Genomic DNA, 24124 nt, shown 5'->3' on the forward strand with positions numbered 1-24124 from the left:
TTTACCGCATAGAAATTCCGCATAGGTAAATTAGATTTACCACATAATTGGCGCCCGAACAGGGAATCCTCCCCCACCTTACGCGCCGGCGGTGCGTTGCAGGCCTGGTCCCCTGCCACAGCCGTGACGGACAACTACGCGTACCCGCAGGATTTCCTGTATCTCCCTCAGGCCAACGGAGGTGACGGAGGCTGCGATCGACACCCAGACGAGGCAGTGAGGAGTGCGGAGGATCCCGACCAGAGCCCAGCCGAGAGAGCAAGGTCCGAGGTGTTCAGAGGCCCACCAGTTCCGAAGTTCCGAAGTACCTAAGTCCAGAATCGAGGTCGAGTCGAGTCCAGTCCGGTCCAGTCCAGTGTCGAGTTTCCGAGGCCTTCCGTTCCGTGCTTCCCGGTGAGTACCGTTGCTGGGGACGCATCTAGACGGGTGCATTAATTTGTGTCCGGTCAAGACGAGTTTGGGTACACAGACCCGGTCTGCACTGTTTAGCAGTGTATCTGTACTGTTTAGCAGTATATCAAGTTATTGTTCGTTTTCAGAAATGTTTTAATGTGTTTTTAATGTCGTGGTATGAGTGATTGTTTGATTTTCATTACTGTGTTTATTGTATTAGTGGTGTCCGAATTCGAGTAAGTATCACGTATCAAGTGTCACGGCTCAAAATGCCGCTGTTTTCTAAACTGAAACAGATAGGAACTAGAAAAGGGATACTCGAGGAAGCTGTTCCCATCCCACCCAGGGACACTCCAGGATATTTTATGTACCACAAACACGGCTTAGACGCTGTATTGTATCTCGATTTGTGGGTGGATTACACCAAGGATTTAGCGGAGAATCAGAGATGGCCCGCTACAGGGACATGGGATGCAGAGTGCATCATGAGAGTAGAAGAAGCATTATGGAAAAAGAAAGCCAGACAGTCACAGAAAGATGCCATTGAACTATGGCGTAAAGAATCACACAGACGGACAGAGAAAGCACTCAGAAAAGTAGAGAAAAGTAGAGAGGATTCTGATAAGGTCAAAGAGAAAGAACTACTAGAAGAAGGAGAACGAGTTAGAATGGAACAGCACGATAGACGAAGTAATGCCATTATAACAGGATTGTATCCAGTCCTGGCCGAGGGCCTGCCCAAGGCGACCCCGGAAGTACCGAAAAATCTGCCCCCTCCATTGGTTCCGACTAAGTTACGTCACAAGACTGCAGCAGATATTTTTCTTTCTTCCTATTTAGACGAGGTAGCTCCCGAATATACCAATGTTCCACCTGCACCTATACCACCCACTAATAACCTTCCCCAACGACAGACCACTCCTCCACCACTTCCTGCACCCCCCATTAATCCTATTAATCCGCTTAATCCTTTCGGGCCTGACACGACCCTACAGACAGATCATGCTCAAGCCTCCGCCTCAGGAGGTGCATCAGGGGGTTACCATACCCCGCCACCAACACACCGAATAACTATTAGAGAACTAGCAATGGAACGTACTCCGAAACCAGCCACAATGGAAAAGCTTAAAGAGTTTCTTACAGACTGTAGATATGACCCAGTACCAGGCAAAGACGGTTGCATGATATTAGCATCAATACGCATAAGACGTGCTGCAAATTTTTTGGTTCTATTTCCAGGAATGCAAGATTATCTAGACAGGATATATCATTTTGTTCAGACAGGGGAGGGTCAGGAATGTATTCACGAGGCTATGGCACATCAGAAAGTAGACCTTCAAAGTGTATTATTAAGATTCCTCATAAACTGTTTCATAAGAGAACGAGACCGGCCTGGTGTAAATAAAGAAGAGATGGAGGTACTAACTACGTGGGGTCAGAATATTTCAGAGGGAAAACATGATAGAAAGGCATGTATAGAGGCCATGTACAGGAAAATTCGTAAAGAAATAGTAGTATTTCATGCAAAAGAGAACGCTGAAAGGGAAGCAGAGTCAGACACGAATAAATCCTCAGGGGAGGAAGAGCCAGAAGATAGAGGAACGATAGCATATGTAGGAAAGGGTAGATCCTTTAATAAGCCGATACGCCCAGAAAGCAAGAGACTTTTTCACTCCGCTATGTCAAACGTGAAGACTCCTGAACATCTATTTCAGGCTACCGATAAAATACTTCAAGAACGAATGGGGTACCATGTACTCGATTCCATGGATGAACAAGAATTAGCCAGGTCAGCAGTACAATGGGCTGACAATTCTAATATAGTGATGACGCATTAGCGCAGACCTTTTTGAATCTTTCCCCACACGAACAGCGACTAGCTAGTATGTATATGATACAACATCTCCTCATTCTGTATAAAGGCCAACATTCTGATCCAGGTCCCTTGCCTGATGTGTTAATAGAGTTACTCATGAATAAATGGAGGGGCCTGGGTACCGACTTAATTAAGGTAATTTTAGAACATCGACACAGATATAGTGCTTTCCTGAATCCACAGTTTGTTTCAGCTCCACCCCCAGAAAGAAAAATGTTTTACATAGACAGACAAAATCCCTTGCGAGAAGTGCATCCAGTCAGGAATGCTGATAATACCTTTAGACGTGTGTTTGTGTACACGCCCATAACTAAAATGGAATTATTGGAAATGAAGAAACTAGTGCCCAGTCACGATAAAGACCCTGCAGGTTTCCACCGTGAAATAAAAGACATGTTACTCATGGGAGATTATACCTATCCCGACATTATGAAAATATTGAAAGTATTATTGCCTGCCGGTATTTACGAGAAACTCAAAGAAAAAGAATGGGAGGTGGGAGAGCAAAAGATTGATTGGGCTGCATTAGAGGACGAAGAAAATACTCGAACCCCAGGCCTAGGGCTTGGGGATAAAACTAAGGCATTACCAGGATTGTTAGTACAGGTCTTGCCACGATTATTAGCAACTAAAAAGGAGGACTGGGATGCAATCTCAGCCTGCAAACAGAAACCCGACGAAGACACTAGTGATTTTTATTCCCGATTTGAGAAATGTTTTATTATTAATAGTGGCCTGAAAGCAAGTAGTGAGTCATATCCACACCTTTTTGTATCCAAGTTAGTCGAAAATTCTCTGCCCCAAGTTAAGAATCGTGTACTGAAAGTCGAGAGCACCTGGCAAGCAAATACGCCTTCCCAAATGTTACAAATGTTACAGTACCACCAGAACAGAATTAGAGAAGAACATGATCACGAACAAAGACGTATGAAAGATACGAAAATGAAAATGTTAGTTGCTCAGTCAGTTCCAGCTGACGGTCAGAAAAAGGGTATGACACAGTCCAATAATTCAGCAGCTCCTGTTAAAGGGACATGCAACTATTGTAAACAGCCAGGTCACTATATAAACGAATGTGCAGTTTTGAAGCATAATATAGCTACAGGTAAAACTAAAGAAAGACCACGTCAACCTAGACAAGATCAGTGCCAACAACACGTTCCACAGAATGTACAGCCTATGCATGCCCCACAACAGACAGTACAGACCGTAGCGGTACCACAGCCACAACCGATTGCCGCAACCCAACATGCAACACAGCAGATGTACCAGTATGCTCAAACTGATTATCCCGATTACCAGCGATACACGTGAAACAGCCTAGAGAGGGAGGTTGGCTTGCCTCTTATTGAGGTTCCTGTAGATCAAGAGGGTCCTTATGTACATAGTCAAGTATTAGGAAAAGATAGAAAGTTTTTGATTGACACAGGGGCAAGCAGAACAACAATCAGTCACGACGAGGTTCCAGGGGCACCCCTCTCAGGCTCCCAGAATGTTTCCCTTGGATTTTCAGGCAAGCCTATTGTAAATGAAGTATCGAAACCAGTACCTCTTTTAGTTGGTCCGTTGTCTCGCACTACAGATTTGTTATTAACGAAATCATGTCCAGAAAACTTGTTAGGTATCAAGACACTGAAGGCTCTAGGAGCTGTGATTTGCTGTTCTCCGGAAGGAGTAAGATTGTTTCTGCGTGACTTCAAGGGTCACTATGTGTTGAGAGATATTGATCCCAGATTACAGAATGTTCCTGCACATTTATGGGCACAAGGCCCCACTGATGTAGGTTGTATGCACATTACACCATATCGAGTCACACTCAGGTCAGGAGTGGTATTACCACGAATCCGACAATACAAGTTACCGCCAGATGCTGTAGTGGCTTTACTGAAAATCATTGACGAGCTCATTGCACAAGGAGTGGTTGTAGAAACCGACTCAAATTTGAGTAATTCCCCTATCATTCCAATTCTTAAACGTACTGATCCAAATGCACCTCCAGTTTATCGATTAGTGATCGATTTACGAGAATTGAATAAATGCATTGTACCACAATATCCAGTGGTCCCAGATATTTCGTCCCTATTGACAGCTATTGATTCCGAAGCAACGTTCTTTACTGTAATTGATCTGAAGAACGCCTTCTTTAGCGTCCCTATTGATCCGGAAAGCCAATATCTTTTCGGATTCTGTTTAAATGGCCGAAGCTTCAAATTTGCACGCGCACCTCAAGGATTCACAGAAAGCCCCAGCATCTATAGTCAAGCACTGAAAAGACAACTTGACAGTATTCACATGCCTGACAACACTGCCCTACTTCAGTATGTCAATGATCTATTGATCACCGCCCGAAGTGAACAAGAATGTGAACAAGCATCACTGACAGTTTTGTATTTCCCGGCTGACAAGGGACACAAGGGGTCTCCTTCAAAGCTACAATTCTGTGTTCAGCAAGTGGTTTACCTTGGGCACTTGCTGTCCAAAGGGGGGAGACAGCTAACGCCTGACCGTATCCAGTTAATTGTAAACATGTCACAACCCAAGACACAAAAGGAGGTACGGGCTTTTATAGGCCTCACTTCTTACTGTAGACAATGGATTCCTCAGTATGCATTTTTAGCCAAGCCACTCATACAGTTGACAACTCAGGAGGCAGCTACATCGACTGTCCTCCCTTGGACTCAGGAACATACACAAGCTTTTGATGACTTAAAGAAAGCCCTATGTCAAGCACCTGTTTTAGCGACACCATGTTACAGTAAGCCTTTTACACTTTGTCACAGAACGCGAAGGTACTGCATTGTCAGTACTTACTCAGGATCAAGCAGGTTCACACAAACCGTGTGCTTATTTTTCTAGTACATTAGATCCAGTAGCCCAGGCTCTGCCTGCGTGCTTAAAATCAGTCGCAGCAACAGCTCTAGCAATCAGACAAAGTGATTCCATAGTGTTAGGACATCAATTGACAGTACAAGTTCCACATTCCGTGGAAGTTCTTTTAAACCGAACACAGACCCAGCACTTGACTATAGCAAGATTGACAGGTTACGAATTGACATTGTTTCAGCCACACATAGAAATCAGGCGTTGCAATACATTGAACCCTGCTACACTTCTGCCATTAAGTGAGACAGACCCTTTGGCACATGATTGTATTGAAGTCATTACTATCACGACGAAACCCAGACAAGACTTGACAGATACTGCATTACCAGATCCAGACCTGACGCTTTATGTGGATGGTTCATGTATGAGAACAAGTACAGGAGAGTTAGTAGCCGCATATGCAGTCACCACAGAAACTGAAGTCATAGAAACAAATTGTATTGACACCCTGTCAGCCCAAGCAGCTGAGCTCATTGCTCTGACTCAAGCCTGTATTCGAGCAAAGAACAAAAGAGTTAACATATACACAGATTCACGTTATGCCTTCGGAGTCGTACACGACTTCGGTGTACTCTGGCGAGAGAGAGGTTTTTTGACCTCTCACGGAGCCAAAATCCAGCACGGTCCCCTCATTCAAGCTCTGTTAGACGCAATACATCTGCCTACAGCGATATCCATCATGAAGTGCAAGGCACATACGAAAGTCACAGATACCATTTCCCAGGGTAACGACCTGGCAGACCGAACAGCGAAGCATACAGCTCAGACTCAGACCCACACAACTGACCTGACAAAGACAATAGTCTCGACACCGATACATTGCATGACAGTTAGAGATCCCGCCCTAGATGTAATTGACATACAGACACATGCTACACCAGACGAAATCAAGAAATGGACTGAATTAGGAGGGATCCAGACAGAACAAGGATGGATGACGAAGGGGAAAGCCACATGGTTTCTCCCTGACTCTATGGTTCAAGTTATCATTAACACAGTACATAGTCCTGCACATTTAGGAGAAAAAGCCATGTTAGACAGTATTCAAAATCTCTGGTTCAATAAACATTTACGAGCAGCAGCAAAACAGAAAGTGCGTACTTGCATGATCTCTTTGTCAGTTCAACCCAGGTAAAAGCATTCCCGTAGAGCAAGGTGGATTTCATCCTCCCGATCACCCTTTTGAAGTCCTCCAGATGGATTATATCCAGATGGAACGTTGTCGAGGATTCAAGTATGTCCTCGTAGTTGTATGTGCACTTTCCCGTTGGACAGAAGCATATCCAGTCCCAGATTACACTGCTCCGACCACTGCCAAACAGCTGGTACGTGAATTTTTCCCCAGGTATGGCTTGCCTCGTATCGTATACTCAGATAATGGTCAGCCATTCTCGTCCGAGCTTATGAAGCAGGTATCACTCCTGCTAGGCTATCAATGGAAATTCCACTGTGTCCGACATCCCGAGGCAGCAGGTCTTGTGGAACGTCATAATCAGACTCTGAAAATTCGTCTCGCCAAGATCTGTAGAGAGAAAGGCGTTGACTGGATAGTAGCTTTACCAGTTGCACTCTTTTACATGAGAATGATAGCACACTCAAGAACAGGGCTATCCCCGTATGAGGTGGTCTTTGGCAGGCCACCGAATATGTGGGGGACGCCTCTGCCTCGTAAAATTACTGATGTTGACTGTACTATGCTGACAGATTACCTTGCTTCCTTGATGTCTGCACTACAATCATGTCGTTCACAGGTCTCTGCAGCCTTTCCCGGCAACACCGAGGTGAAGCCACATGAGGTTGTTCCGGGGGACCTGGTGTTCGTGAGGAACTTCGACAGGAGAAGTCCGCTGGAGCCCCGTTGGCAGGCGCCGAAGCTAGTACTATTGACTACAAGGACTGCGATTAAAGTGGAGGGCCGTAAGGGCTGGCTTCACTCGAGTCATGTTAAAAAATGCCATGGACTGCCGCCAGACTTAGACTCCCAGCCCTGCCCTCCTCCACAGACTGACTCAAAACTCCCCCTGGTAGAGAAAACTTCTTCTCAGGAGTATAAATTAAAGTTGAGGTCTAGCAAGTCAGACAGTTTAATTGTTTAAGTCCTCCCCTAGGTGAATCGGTTAGACAAGTTTCTGACATGTATCCCCTAGACCCCAATAGAGAGAGAGATAGACAGAAACAGCTCAAGAAACGTGAATATTGTAAATCACTTCGTAGTCACTGTATTGTGACACTATTGATTATGTTTTTTCTGAGTCTTATGATTATTGCTGCAAGTATACTGCTACATGTATATTTTCCTATTTTCAAACGTCCACATTCTTCTCCAAATGACACTGTCGAGCACACTTTCAGTGAACTACCCCCGCATGAGTTGTCTTACCGACTTGCGCTGCGCAACAATACATTCATCAGTATGTTACATCATTCCCATCAGACCAGCAATGCTACTAATTGTTGGATATGTGGCCGACTCCCTCCCTATCAGAAATACAAGGGAGTTCTGCCCCTCTTTCCGTACCCGTTCACACACAATGGTTCCTGTGGTGCATGGTTTAGTTTAATAAATTCTTTAGATTCTGATTCCGTAGTTTACCAGGGCAACTGGGTATGGGGAAACCTGAACACAGTTCTGCATAAAGTATGTTTCCCTGACAAGGAGGGTCTTCCCCAAAGGACAGGGACTGATCTAGAAAACGAAGTATATGGATTAGGTAACTTTACACTCAACCTCATGATTCTGAATGTCCAGTCCGAAGCCGAACCAGTCTTGCCCGCTATGTCAGTATTACCAGTAAAAGGTGAATTATGTGTCAGAAAGAATGGTTCAGTACACCTAGGTCATAGTACATGTACTACTGTGATCGAATTCAGTGATAAAGGCAAGTCTACATTTAAAGCTTCCCGTCATTCCTATTTCATTTGTGGACATACAGCATATATACGCTTACCTCTAGATTGGGATGGTACTTGTTACATTGCCTTCCTTCTGCCACCTGTTTTCCTAGCCCCTCCTGATTACCATAGGGACTCCCATCTAGTACACATTAGACCCAAGAGAGATCTCCCGATTGTCGACTATACTGAAACGGCATGGGAGCAGTATACAGACTTCAATAAAGGTTTCTTTCCCTATTTAGGTGCTGTCTTTAATAGTAAACTGATACGTAAGTTAACCAGAACCGTCGAAGCAGTAGTGAATGAGACTACTTCTGCCCTAGGCAACTTAACAGAGGAGCAGTCTGCTATGCGGATTGTTGTTCTTCAAAATCGTCTTGTCCTTGACGTCATCCTGGCCGATAGGGGCGGAGCTTGTAGAGTCATCGGATCGAGTTGCTGTGTTTTCATTCCAGAAAACGCACCGTCAGTATATAGAGCCATAACTCGTCTCCATAAGATTGCAAGTCAGATACACCAGAATCCAGGCACCTGGACTTGGTCCGGTTGGTTCTGGAGTGTGTTATCTGCCTGGGGATGGAAAGTCCTATCCTTCCTAGGTATAGCCCTTCTCATAGTATTCAGTTGTTGTTTATGTCTGCAATGTGGGCCAGCGATTTGCGGCTTGTGCGCCACATCATGTATTCCTCATTCAAGTCCACGTTCTAAATCCCGCCTGAAAAAAGAAGAGCAGATGATGTTACATGAACAGATTGATAGATTAATGAGGATTGATATATCATGAAGGGTCCGTAGGGGACAAGGAGGGAATGAGGTAATATGAATTTTTATGGTCAATTGTGCCCCCTAACGTAGACCCCAACGGCTCCATGTACGTGCTTCAAGTACATGTATGTTCCCTCCACAGCCAGCTATGAAGACGCAAACACATTTGCGTCCAACGTTAACATGTCCTCTTTCAGATCCACCATGAATGGGTCGAATATTCAGTTCCTAAGTATGCTGTGCCACCGTCTTTACATGGTGCACTTTCACGTTTTTCTGGCTCTGGCGAGTTAGGCCCTGATTCCTGCCATCGAGCCCTTTCTGCCTTCTGTCTCTGAAAGCTGCAGCCTGCCGCTTCCATGACCCTTGCCTTACTCCCTGTGCGGCGAGCGGTGCCTGGCTCGGCCTGCTTGCCTGCCAAGACTGTATTTTACCTTCAAGTTATCTGCTCCGCTCCTCGAAAATACATTCCTGTCTAGTGATTTAGGAAAACATCTTCCCAGCTGCAGAGCCAAGGGCCCGGCCTTTCTGTCTCCATGCAAGTAATTCATTGCTCCCGTTACCATGGTAGGCCCATGGCCCCTCGCATCTCACATAGACACGTAGACACATATGCACGCACTAGCAGTCAGTATAGAATAGCCTCTGCCGAGAGACCTTTCCTTCTAGATAATACAGTTCCTCAAACACAAGATATCAGATATGATTTGGGTTTAGGTTGTTCTGACACGCCAGACTTCTGTCTCCTCTTTTGGAGCTAAATGTCAAGTCCCCTTCACTTTCCAGTTCCACGTCAATCACACGTCATGCTGCTGCGCGCGCATCCCTGCCATATATTTCTGCTGACACTGCAGGATTCTTCTATGGATCCACCCACCTGTTACACTTTTCTGTGACGTGTCTAGTACACTCCTCCGTGTACGCCCTTGTGCACGCCTTCTGTTACGCACATGTGTTCTTATCTCTCTTCTCTCAGCTGTTACGCCTTCTGTACCCATCACCATTGAAATGCATTTACTATATATATGGTATTCTGTTAATAAAGTATTGTCTATCCCTTCCTGAACCTTCGTGGTGATGGAACATGATACCTGGTTCGAACCAATTCCTTTTTGAGGAATAAAACCCTTATAAACTCAAATGCCACGGACTCTGCCTCTCATTTTTGATTGAGTTATTCTTATTGAACTTTACCGCATAGAAATTCCGCATAGGTAAATTAGATTTACCACAGGAGACCCCTGAGTCTATGCCCAGAACCTTAACTCTAACAGTTGAGTACTTACCTAAAAGCTGATAACTCATTTTCCTTCCAAAGGGCCCGCTTACAGCGGGTTGCTAGGTCAACACAGTTGACTTAGCAACACAGTTGACCTAGCAACCCGCGGTAAGCGGGCCCTTTCTCCCCAAGGAGAAATACTTGAAGTCAATGCACTTTTGCCAGTATCATGGATTCTATAGCGCCACTCCAGAAAAAGAATGCACCTACTAAAAGACCTAAACCTTGGTTCAGTGGCAACCTAAATTCGGAAGGTCGCAATCTAAGGACCATCGAACGTTCTTGGAGATCCACACCATCTGCGCACCATCTAAAAATCCTAAGATCAGGAAGAAGCGCTTACAACAAGCAAATCAAGACAGCTAAAGCGGAATATTTCAGATCCCAACTTATCCAAGCGTCCAGTTGTTTGAACTGGTTAAACAACAATCGGTGGAAGCCCCTAACCGTCCAGCTGCGGAAGTCATCCCTCCCTCATGTGATGACCTGGCTGCCTTCTTCACTGAGAAATCTAGACTTATTAACATCGATCTGGAGACCAGGAAGGCTCTCTTGCTACACAATAAACCTGCACCCCCCTACCCTTGTTAGACAAGGAAGAACCAGTCAGATGGGGTATCAAGAACAACGCTTCCTGGGATACTTTTATTTCCCTAACTGAAACAGAGATCAAAAAGGTTCTTCGGAGTATTAACCCATCAAATCATTTCAACGACCCGTTACCTCCCAACATCTTCAAAGAAATTAAGGAAGAAATCTCCCCCTTCTGGACAAAGATCGTCACTGCATCTTTGTCACACGGCACGATCCCAGATTGCTTAAAAGAGGCGCAGGTAACACCTATTTTTAAAAAAACAACAGCTGACAGCACAGATCTTAACAACTTCCGACCTTTCTCCAGTATCCCTACACTAGCCAAACTCCTTGAAAAATGCGTCCAGTTTCAACTTTGTGTGCATATCGAAAATTTCAATCTTCTGGACCAACAGCAATCTGGTTTTAGTAGTGGGCAGAGCACAGAATCGGCTCTCACTCATGTGATGGATGACATCTTAATGTTGCTTGATAGAAATGAATCCTTCCTCCTTATCCTACTCGATCTCTTCTCCGCCTTTGACACTGTCAATCATGACAACCTTTTATTCATTCTTGAACATAGGATGCGTCTCTCCGCTCAGGTGCTTCTTTGGTCCTCATCCTTCCTGCAGCACAGGTCACAAAGACTTAAAGCCAACCATTCCCTCTCCATGCCATCCCCAGTCAACATGGGGGTTCCTGAAGGGTCCTCCCTATCTCCCATTCTTTTCAATTTGTTCCTTGAACCCTTAGCCAATGTTCTAAAATCCTTGGACATTCGATTCCAAATGTATGCAGACGACACCCAACGGGATTTGAAAATCTCCTCCCCGGATGACATCTCCTCACTCAACTCCCCCCTACTGACTACCCAAAACTGGTTAACAGAGAACCACCTACTGTTAAATACATACAAAACAGAATTCCTCCTCATTTCTCCCCCGAAACATACTCCTAAAATAGACCCCTGGATGAACCAACTCACCGCTTTCAACTGCTCTCCCCGCATTATTGATTCAGCGAAATCTCTAGGAATCACCCTGGACAAGCATCTGAATATGAAGTCCCACATTAGCAACATGTGCAAGGGTGCTAACCACGTGTTGAGAACACTCTGGAATCTCAAATCCTTCCTACCTCAATCTGACTTCAAGCAAGTGGTCCAAGCGCTCGTCCTACCGAAGTTGAACTATGGCAGTGCTACATATGTGGCCTACCCAAATACACTCTGCCCCCCCTAAAGGCTTCACTGAATGTGGCAGCCAGATTGATCACGAACACCAAGCGAAACGCCCACATCTCCCCGGTCTTAAAATCTCTAAACTGGCTGCCCTTTGAAGCTAGAATTCAACTGAAGATTGCCTGCCTATCCCACAAAGCCCTCCACTTCAAAACCCCCAACTACCTTGTGCAAAAACTAGTACTATCAGTAGAGGGTAGACCGTCTAGGAGTGCTAACTCCCTCTTCTTGAAACCTCAGATCTTCTACAAAAAGAGAACATGCCAACAAGCCTTCTCTGGCGCTGCACCAAGAATTTGGAACTCTTCCACAGGAAATTCGCAGAATCTCCTCCAAGGTTGCTTTCAAAAAGGAAGCTAAAAGATTCCTCATGAACAAGTTCTTACCTTAACACAATGGTCACTTATCGCTTTGTATATACTACAGCATTGGTTAATAATTCTATTTGTTACAATTGTATACGCCCCCTTACATCATTATGTATCTTCACTCCCTGGATATCATCTTATCATGGACTAGCACACTCTGCGTTAATCCTGAAATAGATAGGATCTGTTATGCTTGCACCATATGTTTCTATGCATATTGTTTCACCATTTTAGGATTGTTGTGATCTTTTTCCTTCCTCTACCACTAACTGTAAAGTGCTCTGGTATCCTTCAGGATCTAGTTCGCGCTATATAAAACTTTATAAATAAGTAAATAAAATAAATAAAACATTGACTGGTTCTCACTGAAATTTCTTCCAAGTGTGGAGTTTTGAAACTTTAAAATATTCATCTAAAATCAGACTAATAACGAATTCCGAATTACTCACCTGAGATCAGGGGAGAAGCCAGTACTGTACCTTTTAGCCCAGTACTGAACCGCAAAAGTAATCCTAACTGTACTTACCATTTACCTGCATTTTCTCCCATAGGAAACCATTGACTGATTTTCTGTGAAATTTCTTCTAAGTGTCGATTTTTGCAAATTACAAATATTCTTTAAAAATCCAACCAAGTACCAAAACGTAATTGCTTTCCTGTCTTAGGTAGAGGTCCCAGTACTGAACTTAGGAGTCCAGTACTGGATTACAAAAGTAACGAGAACCTACTTTACCTGTGACTTGAATTTCCTTCCATAGGATGTCATTGCTTGCTTTTCACTGAAAATGTTCTACGTGTCAACTTTGAAAATACATTTATATACTTTAAAAATCACAACTGTAACCAAATCGATTTTACAGCTTAGGTCCTGGGACTGAATCCAGGATCAAGTCCTGTGGTTAGAAAAGCAATCCTTAAAGTAATCAACTGCGTTTATGTAGAAAAACCCATTGAGCTCAATGTTACATTGTGTTTAGAATTGTGTTGCCTACTGCAACCACTGTAGCTAATGTACTTACTAAGTTTATTGCCTTTCTGCAAAGTAATTACTTAAAGTCACTCACACTTAGAAAAGTATATTTTGATACCTGATGGTTCTAAAATAAAACAACTATATATTTTGATATAAAAACAATTGGCCTAGAGTTCCGTTCTTGAGTGTGTGAAACCTTTTGCTGACTGAGTGTGTACAACAAATGCTTTACACTGTCGTCTGGTACTGCCTTACTGCTCGACCAAGCTACCACTTTAGAGAGTATGGTTATATCTAACTTTAACCTCTGCCAAACCTCTGGGGACTCTATACACACTGTACCTTACTTTGGTCCAGTATATATAGAGCCACTTTCTTACAGTGTGTCCCCATTGCCCTATTCAAATTTCTTTTAGGTGGGGAGGGGGGAATATTCCTTGTAAGTTATATCAAAGACAGTATTGCATATATTTATTGTTGTAAATTCCTAATCTTTCATTACATTGTGATCCAGCCAACACGTGTTTTGCCCCCATGTGGCTTTACAGCGGGTGCTTTTTCAAGGCTGTAGGACTGGCAGGAAGATAAGGTGCAGGAATGTATGTGTTGTGAGATTCTAATAGGTGTTGCCATTTAGCAATGCCCAACCTGCATACCCCTGAGAATAAGCGAGTCACATGTGAAGGTGCGTCTATAACATTTATATAATGTTCAATTAACCATCATGATGCCATCCGTGCTCTAGTTTAAGGACTTTAAGTTATCAACCCTCGTGTGCACTGGCATGTGAGCATACTATCGTGTTATGTCTCTTTTTTTCATATTATAGCTCCTGGAAGTGATAACTAGTAATGTGAGTGAAAAGTATGCCCCATACTTATTTATAAAATAATGTATTCTAATATCGACGTAGCAGTAGTCGATTACCTCGTAATTTCATATGATCAGTCCTCCTTTCTAGCCAAATCTGTGGTTCAAAGGTAGTAAGGTATAATTTCTCAAATATAGACATAAAATGAGAAACCACTCAAAAATATTGAGATTAAATTAACATTATAGCACAAACCTCCGACTGTTCTAATTGAGATCACTCGAAAAATACAATTTAACCTTCCACATACATATAATTTATATATTTTAACATTTCTATCCTATCCATCTATCTAGTATCATAAGACACTAATAGCAAGTACAGATCTTTATGCGCTTACCCATCATGGACTAAATCCCTCACGTTGTTCCATTTCTCCGGCCCTGTTATGCGGCGTCCTCAACCGGTGACATTTTTTAAAGGACTTTTTTTACACAAAATCTGGCTTCCAAGATCTAATGGCTGCCACCATATTAAAATATCGGGCGAAGGATCACCTCATGTTATAAGTTAATTAGGCTTTTACTATGTCAAAGGACGCTAATCTGAAGAAAAGATCTTTATGCGCTTACCCTCTCTGGGGTGCTAAGTTACGCAGAGTCCTTGACTAGAACTATTTTTAAAGGACTCAAGAGTTATGGAGTTCTTCTACTATGTTTATTAAACTAAAGTTGGCTTCGAAGATGTAATGGCTGCCGCCATATTAAAATATCGGGTGAAGGATCACCACATATTTTAAGTTAAATATGCTTTTATGGTACAGGGTTTCATAGTTATGTAACAGGTAGTGTTCTAATAGTAATTGGCCATAGTTGAGATCTAAAGATAAAAGTTCAAAAATGATATTATCTTGTATTATGTGGCGTTCGGAGTGTTTGTTACACCAAAGTTGACTCCCAAGCTCTAATCGTTGCCCCATGTTAGAATGTCGGTGAGCGATCACCTCATATTAAAAGGAAATTCGGTTTTTACCATATTGTGTTTTACACAGAATAGAAGAAAAAGAAAATGTGCTAAATTGGCCATTGTTGGGATCTGAAATTAATATGCTCAAAATGAATACGCCAGAGATTTAACTGTTAAATTAAAGCAATTGAGTACTGTTGAATGCAAATGCACAATGGATAAAGGGCAAAGCTGTTCCACAACATTATGTTTCCATTATGGCTCAAACTGTCTTGAACATTATGTGCCTTGTACAGAATTGATTATGACCAGGAGATTAATGTCTTAAAATGTTTTTTAATGCTGTTCAACACTCTACTGAGGTTACATCCACCAAACAAAAGAACACCGTAATATGCATGGTTAATGGCTACATAAAAAGGACGAATGTTAATATATCGCTGACTTTTTGTAAATTTGTAATATTTTTAAGCTACAGGAAATAGTATCATCTACCCACCACTAAACTAAAAACTCGTGTTCTGCAATACAAAAATAGTAACATTACCTTTAAAACGTGTAGAGCTGCATAGCATTCGTTTGAAGATTTTTAACTTCAGCCTAGGTTTGCAACAATTGAAACCCGAACGTTACGATGTTTGCAGAAGGACTCAACATTGCGTGGGTGTTTTGTGTTTTAAATGACGCCGACGCCAGTCGCCGCACAACATAGGATTATATTCATTTTGAGGATATTAATTTCAGGGCCCAGCAATGGACTATTATTTTTAGCACATTTTCCTTATATATATATGGAAGGTTAAATTATAGTTCTCGAGTGACCTCCGTTAGAGCAAGCGGGTGTTTGTTCTGTAATGGTCATTTAATCTCTCTATTTTCAAATGTTTTTTCATTTGATATCTATAGTTAGGAGATGATGCCTTACCCTCCTTTGATACAGAAAATTGGGGGTTGGAGGCGCACTCCCTATTCTACCTAATCAAGAAGATTTCAACAGTTTTTTAACCAATGCTTTTCAAAGGTGCCGCAGCCTAGCAGTAGCTGCCGGTCAAGTGCTGGGGATATTAAAAAGGGATGTACTGCCAAGGTTGGCAGAGCACGCTGCGCACTGTGCTGATGTAGCCCCTGTGGACTCTATGTTTTAATTATTCAACATTCATTCAATAAACCATACAAATGCAATAATTCAATCCAATAACGTCACACAAAATGATGAGTGCACTTATGAATGCTCTTTTATAGATCTTCATGAGTTTGAATCAAATACCGAGATTCTTTCTCGATAACCATGTATCTCTGGTTAAATCAGAAAATGGACTGTTTATACAATTTTCTCAAATTCACAAAACTTCACAAGGCATTTTTGACATGCCCGATGCATTTCGGGACCATGACGTCCCTTCCTCAGGGGAAATCTGGCTGAATCCTGCTAATCGCCAGCTGATGGTAGAGTTCAGTTATTGTACCGTTGAAATGAACAAATAAGTGCCGCCTGGTAAACGCCAGAAGGATCGAAGCTGATAAAGCGGCGCCAAAACGCCGAATAAATCTCCATGAGAGGCGGTGTACGAGGTTAAGCAGTGCCGGGGGCCCGGAAAAGGAACTCTATGTTTGACGGAATGACTCGTTGATGCTAATCTCTGTTCGTGACTGGATAGAACACGGTGAACCACAGATTTTGCTTGAATGGAGGACTGTATTATATGAAATTACGAGGTAATACACTACTGATACGTTCGATATTACAACATATTATTTTATAAATAACCATGGGGCATACTTTTGACTCACATAATAATCACTTCAGGGAGCTTTAAAATGATACAAAGTGACATAACATGATAGTATGCTCCCATGCCAGTGCACAAGAGGGTTGATAACTTAAAATCCTTAAACTAGAGCACGGATGTCATCTTGATGGGTAATTGAACGCCATATTAGTGCTATAGACGCAACTTCACATGTGACCCGCTTATTCTAAAGGGTATGCATGTTGGGCATTACTAAATGGCAATACCTTTTCACCTATGAAGGTAATTACAAAATAGATTTTCACATACATTCCTGTATTTGATCTTCCTGCCAGTCCTACAGCCTTGAAAAAGCACCTAGCTTTAAAGCCACTTGGGTCGAAACATGTGTTGGCTGGATCACAATTAAATGGAAGATTAGGAAGTTACTACAATAAATATACGCAATACTGCCTTGGAAATAACTTAAAAGGAATATTCTCAACAAAAAAATTGAATAGCACAACGAGGATACACTTCATGAATTATGTTAACACCATAAATTGTACAGCCCAACGGGATGTAATCTGAGGAATTTGAAAAATACATTGCATAGTACACCCTGGATACAATCCATGAAGAATGTTAACACCGTAAATTGTTAAGCGCGACAGAATGTAGTCCGCAGAAAGTGAACAATAAAACATTGCACAGTACAAGGAGGATGCACTTGTACAGCACAATGTGAGGTAATTCTATGTCCGGACCGGAGGCCTCGGATTATGCTATCCTTTCTTTGCTCAAAAGCGGCCCGCGATTGCCTTATACTGGTCAGTCACACATAGGCCACATGATAAGAAAACAGAGAAAACCACTCATCTGAGGGCTGCGAGCAGCAAAGAAAGAGGATGGATAGAGAGAAGACTGTATGGGACATTCTGAGCCGTGATTGGCTCATGGTCTTGGGCATGTATTGTCCCTTGTTTGTTTCTGTTTTTTTTACCAAAATTTTTCCGAGTATGTTTGGGAAATGTGGTTTGTTAATGAAGTTTGAAAATGGCTGCTGTTGAAATAAATACAAAGAAAGGATAGCATAATCCTCGCCTCCAAGTCCTTAATAGAATTGAAACTTTCTGTTACGATAGCTAAGAAATTTTTCATTCACGATTACGTCTGGAAAACAATCAATGACAATAAAGCAATTCTAATACAAATGGCAACACTTTATTTTATATGCTGAATGATTTGACAATAAGTACTACAGTGCTCAACTATAGCAGATCGAATTAACCTAATTTCACATTTTATCACTTGCCTATGAATTCTGGGAAAAACACTCAACATTTACTAATCATACTCGACAATTCAAAGAGGCATAGTCAGCCCTTACCTCAAAAGCGTACTTCTTCCCCTGGAACAAGTAAAGAGCATTACCAGGGCCACTGGAATTATGCGGCAGGACAGGGCCGAATTATGCAGCACGGTTGAGTAAAGTATGCAGGAAGATAATGCAATTATACAGCATAAGGTGGCACATTTTGTAAGAGTATTACTTCATTATTTCGTCAGTTTTAGATTTGGCTTGCACAGCGCTTGCGCTGTGCTTGAGAAATCTATTTCTTTTAATATAAACTTAAAAGGGATTAACATCCCGCCTCCTCTCTTTCCTGGCTTCTCATTGGTTCCTGTGCGTGCCACTTACCTTTCCTCCATTTCTATTGGCTGTAGCATATTTCCCTGCATTTACCAATGTTTTTTCTTCATTTGCTTCTCTTATCAGTTTCCCGCTGCCAAAATACTTTTAACATTTGCTTTGGTGGAACAATATTGTCATAACGTTTTGCCGTTTACTCTTGCAGCATATTTATGTAACAATTTATCACTCGGAGCGATTAAGTGATTTGCAGAGAGTCACATGATGTTCCGCAGTGTTACCGAGACTGGAACTGGGATCCCCAGCTCTCGAGTCAGCATTTCTGGCTGCTGCACCACAAGCAATAAGCAACTGAAATGTGACCTGTCCAGCTGTGCCAAAGGCCTTCCACAGATCTATAATCATGCAAAAATCACTGCGGCCGCACAATCGCAAACCTCCAGTGGCCCGGGGTATTACTAAGCAGGTCAAGGAGTGTCGGGTCATACAATTGTTCTGGGAGTCAAAGTGTATTTGTGAGTGATTGAGAGAGAATGAGTGACAATGTGTGTTAATTCAGTGTGTTTGAGAGGGCCGATGAAAGTGAAAGAGTGAGAACCAATGAGTGAGTGTGAAAATAAGTGAAAGCAAGAGAGTGAGTAAAGCTGTGTGAGTGAGACAGATGAGAGAGGTCGAGATTGTGAGAGGGAGGGGCAGTGGGGGGCATGATTCTAATTGTATAGCTGCTGCACCTGGGCCCAAAGGAGCCTCCTGAAACCCATCTATTACCGCAGAGCTTTTGCACTCCAGGACTTCAAATCAGAGCTCATGTACACCCGCAGTTGTGAGGAGGGTCAATGATTGTGAAAGAGTGAGCGAGTGTAATTGTGCTTGTGACCGAGTGAGAATAAGACAGTGTGAGTGTATGGGCTCATTTCTGAGCGAGTGACAATGAATGGGAGTGATTATGAACCAGAAATGAGTAATTGCTACAGTGCTAGTTAGAGGGAGTGAGGCAGAGGAGTGAATGAGAAAGTGAGTATGAGGGAGTGTACAGAAGTAAGAGTGTGTTTGTTAGCATGTTTTATGCTTGTGAGTCTGCGGCTGGTCATGGCATACTCGTGATCATTCTTGGCTTATGGGGACATATTGAATGTAATTCTTGGTGTAAGGGAAGACACCAGCTGAAAAAAGTAGGCCCTGCGGTACTGGTTGCAATTCTTGACATACACGGGAAATCTATGGCAAACTGATGCTCTTGGCATGCTGGATGCAATACTTGGCTACCATGGCACTTTAGGGTTGGGAGGTCTGATTGCGGGAAGCAAAACATGTGAAAATGCTGGCTCTGACATACTAGGGGGTGATATCGGGGCGCTCCCCACGCCGCACGGCTCCCCCCAGCTGCCTGTGTCTCATGTCCCTCCCGCTGCTGCTGCTGCTGAGGGTTCGCCGCCCCTGGTGACTGTCTGGCTGCATAACTAACCTTTTTCTGCTTCAGTTTTTCTCCCATGAGTGTATTTTTCATTTAGTATTGTATTGTTGCCTTGTTGCCTTATTTGTTGATTCTGGTCTCTCTGCCTAGGTGCTCCTTCTCTCGCCATTGCCCCTTAGCCCCCCCCCGCTTCCCACCGCTGCTCCCCTGCGGCCCGCCGCCTTTTTGCCTTCTGTCTCCCTGCCTTCGCCCATTGGCCGCCCCGCTCCCGCCTCCCAGCTGCTCCTCCCTCCCACTTCGCCTCTAATGGAGGGCGCCGTGCGGATGTGCAGCGGGCGCGCCAAAGGCAAGCCCGTCTGCGCCCAGTGCCAGGACCCCTGAGTCCCGCGCCCCCCGCAACGCCAGACTGCTCTACGACTCCAGCACCCTCCACACACTCAACACCGGACGAGACAACCCCTGCTACCGGGCCAACCCAAAGTGCACCCAAGGTCCCTTCACCTGCCGGAACTGCAGCTTCACCACCATCCAGCCCTCCAAACCACCAGCAAGAGAACCCAACCACCTCCGCTGCATCCTCCTCAACACCTGCTCCGCTCCCAAGCACGCCATCGAACTCTGGGACCTCCTAGACTCCACCGCTTCCGACATCGCCTTTCTGACAGAGACCTGGCTGAACGCCACCTCAGCACCAGACATCGCCATAGCCATCCCACAGGGCTACAAGATCTCCCACAGAGACCGCACCAACGAAGTCTCAATGATCAAGAGACTTAATTGTCTTGGTTGGATGACCAAATGATAACGTTGATCATCGCGTCATTCAACCAAGACAATTAAGTCTCTTGATCATTGAGACCATGATCTTGCCTTGTACCACAATAGGGTCACTGCCCACAAATATTGCTTAGGCCAAGTGATAACCCGATGATGGGAAAAAGTGCAGTGCAAAAAATAGTGAAAGTGGTGAGTTCGGTTGGATGACCAAATGATAACATTGATCATCGTAAGTGCTTTGATGGGAATCCGTCAAATACCTCTTGGGTTCTATTCACAAATTACTGTAGACATAGTGTTTGGTAGATATTGTCCTATAATTTTCACTACAGTTCAGTGTTGTCATCAATATATTGAATAATAATGTTGACGCCTTGAGATAATTTGATTATCTCCTTTTCCAAACCCCTAGGTTTCTTTGTTGTTTATACATTGTTTAGGGGGTGTTAACCTAGGATTGGTCTTAAAAATTCCCTCAGACCCTTTCCTCATCGGTATGTTTTGCTTGATAATTCGGTTACTGACATACTGTATGTAATTATTGGTATAAGGTTGTATCCATGACCAAATCGACTGACACACTGGAAGCAATTTTTAACATATAGGAGACACCCAAGGCATATTCTGAAAACAAAGAAGTGAACTTGTGGTAAGTATTACGCCCCATCACTTTCAGGGAGGACCAGCTGCTAATGTTCTGGGGGTCAAATGATGCTAAGCTTGCCCTGTGGGAGCAGCAGTTCTTAAATCCAGTCCTCTGTAGCATGGAAGGGGGCCAGGAATGAGTAGGGGCGATATTCAGGAGGTCAATGTGTCATTAGAATCAGAAATTTACAAAAAAAGAATCTGTGCACTCAAGACAAGTCATCGCTGTGCACCACAGCGGATCGATCCCATATTTGGAGAAGGGATTGATGGAGGGAACGGAGGGGGCAGAGGGTCGGGTGGACTCTGGTTTGAGATGGCTATATTTAGTAGTTTCCTTCTCAAAGATAAAAGCAACGGTGAAGAAAGGAAGGAGGGAGGGAGGGAATTTTAGAAAGCTTGATGAGGTGATGGCATGAGTGATAAAAACTGGTACTGTGAAGAAACAATGCCAGGCATTAATATGCACTGCAGCAGACAGCTGGAGAAAACTCCTTCACGAAGTAGAAACTTTTCTGAGTCCACAGTGTAGGTATTTGGACACTTCTGTATAAAAACCTAACTTATGGGACGTATGCAGTTGTGTCCATACTCACTTTCTCAGGTGCTGTTTCTGCATCGCCGCTTCGGACAGCTGACCCTGGAGGATGAGTCGCCGCTGCTTGTCCACGTCTTCCTCCATACGGGCAAAGGCGTGGGAGCCAATGAACGATAGGTCCTGCTCCAGCATTTCATCTTCAGTGTCATCTGAAATGTAGAACCACAGAGGTGTGATGAGCCACTGCTTGAGCAGCTGTGGCATTTACTGCTCTCGACCAGTCTCGTATGAGGGCGTCTAGCCATCAGGCGGGTCCTCATACATTAGAGTGGTTGTGTTCACTTCATCTTTGCAGTCCGCTAAAAATGGAATCCCTGAGAAATAAATCAATGGCGGAATCAAACATGATGTTTACCACACACCCACCTCCCCAGAGGTCTCTCAGCTTGGATTTGCTGCACCAGCTGTGTCCCAGGTAAAGTAATAACCCAGGGTTCATCTTCGCTATGTAAAGTGGAAGATATAGTCCGCAGGCTGAGCTCGAAACCCAGACACCTGGGATCTCACCTTCCATTAATGTGAGAACAAAAATCGGGAAAAATTACTTTGTGTCTCTGAATATAAAGCAAAAATATCAATAAGTACTATAAAATACAATTGTGGAGCTCGAGAATACAATAAACAAACATTTGGCCAAGTACTGCTCCGACGAATACCCTTCTTCCTCAGCCTGGTCGCTGCCACCTCAATCACAGCCAAAGTGTACATTGCCGTAAGCTTAGCACATCATGTTGCAAATGCTGCCACCAAACCCTGAAATACTAAAACCTGAAACAAGAGAATATTACTTGTGGTCACTGTATCTGCGCGTCTCATTAAGGTTGGTGGACACACTGGAGATGCCCAGAAGCTGATCCGGGCGGTCACTGATGAACACGGGGGCCACAGGGAATCCAGGATGAGGAAGACCCGATTCAAGATATATATCTCTGGGAAACTACACCCTGTACACTAAAGTGACCAGTCAGGCCAGGCACAGGCAGGAGGAAGCAAAGACAACAATATTCAGCAAAAAGTTGCTGAGAGACAACCAATGATCTAACCAGGAGAGCATTACTCACTCGGCATCACCCCGAAAACACTAAAGAGATTATCATGAAGGGCTCCCACAGTTGTTCCCGGGATAGGCTGCCTCGAGTACCAGGGCGTGAAGGATCACGTTGCCACCTTTGAGCACCTGTAGACTTCAAGCCTTTCACATCAGGAGCAGGTCAAGAACAAAACTCAGCAACAGCGGTACCACTGTACGGGGCTTGTAATAGAGGACACCATAGGGACGCCCTTGAGGGAAAATCAACCTCTACACATCTGTGCCGCAGAGGGTCACGGGAAGTGAGGTTGTAGATACTGGTTTCGTTTTATTTTATTTGAGGTTTTAGAAAGTGCTACACACCACCATATGGTAACCACAGAGAGCGGATTCTGCAGACTTGTCACCCTGGAATACTCTAGTACTTAAACAAACACGACATCCAACGACAATTTATTATTAATGTATTCATGCAGGGGGAAACAATTAATAACTAAAGGGGCTTACATGACATTTCACCATCAACAAATCCATATCATAGGGTATTTAGAGGTGTAGAAGGGGCACAAACAGGTAGTAACCTATTACTGGCAATCCAGGGGCAGGTTTAGCTGTTTTTGTATATTCGGATCTGAGCTCTACATAATTTAACATTTCAGCTGACCCGCTCACTGCAGTAGTGTGCATCTATGTGTTTCGGCACCTGTGAAGTGTCTGCGTGAGAGCTTCATCAGGATTAAAAAGATAAGCTTCTTACTTCAAGAAAAATGTGAAAATCCTAAAAACCTCACTGTGAACCCTAATTAGATGCAAGTTACCCAGGAGTCTGAGAATCCCACATGAATACCTACATCTGGGAAGAGGAAACTGTGCATATCTGCAGATATCTGCCGTCATAGCGACAGCTCACTCCTAAAGAAACCGCACTGCTGACCACAATACAAGTTCAGTCTGTACTTGAGAGTTGAGAGGAGGGAATGTATACACTACAGGAATCTTGTAGTAGACACGCTGCGGAGATTTTGTGGTCAAGTTAATGGAAGGCATTAATAGAGGACCTAATACCACTTGTTGAAATTCATTACAGTGCTCTAATTTCATAAGTCCACTCGGTACCCATAACCTCCCTTGGCTCCACCCACTCTGAGATACGCACTTCCTGCACTGCATAACTGCACAGATTAGAGAACTCACTGCGGGGTCTCCCCGACTAGTTACAATTGAGGCCAAGCATCTTAGCAAGGTCTGCGT

The 24124-nt window shown here is 43.7% G+C and overlaps 1 protein-coding gene across 2 annotated transcripts in view; it reads right to left on the minus strand.

Moving 5' to 3' along the window:
• The window catches only part of GDAP2 (ganglioside induced differentiation associated protein 2), a 305146-nt gene that overhangs the window by 49941 nt on the left and 231081 nt on the right, over positions 1-24124 (minus strand). For both annotated transcript variants that reach the window (XM_086935835.1, XM_086935836.1), the window contains exon 8: positions 21842-21992. In XM_086935835.1, the coding sequence (XP_086791961.1) occupies positions 21842-21992 (151 nt within the window). The remainder of the gene's footprint in view (positions 1-21841; positions 21993-24124) is intronic.

Source organism: Lissotriton vulgaris, chromosome 8 (assembly GCF_964263255.1).
Source record: "Lissotriton vulgaris chromosome 8, aLisVul1.2, whole genome shotgun sequence".
Taxonomy (NCBI): Eukaryota; Metazoa; Chordata; class Amphibia; order Caudata; family Salamandridae; genus Lissotriton; species Lissotriton vulgaris.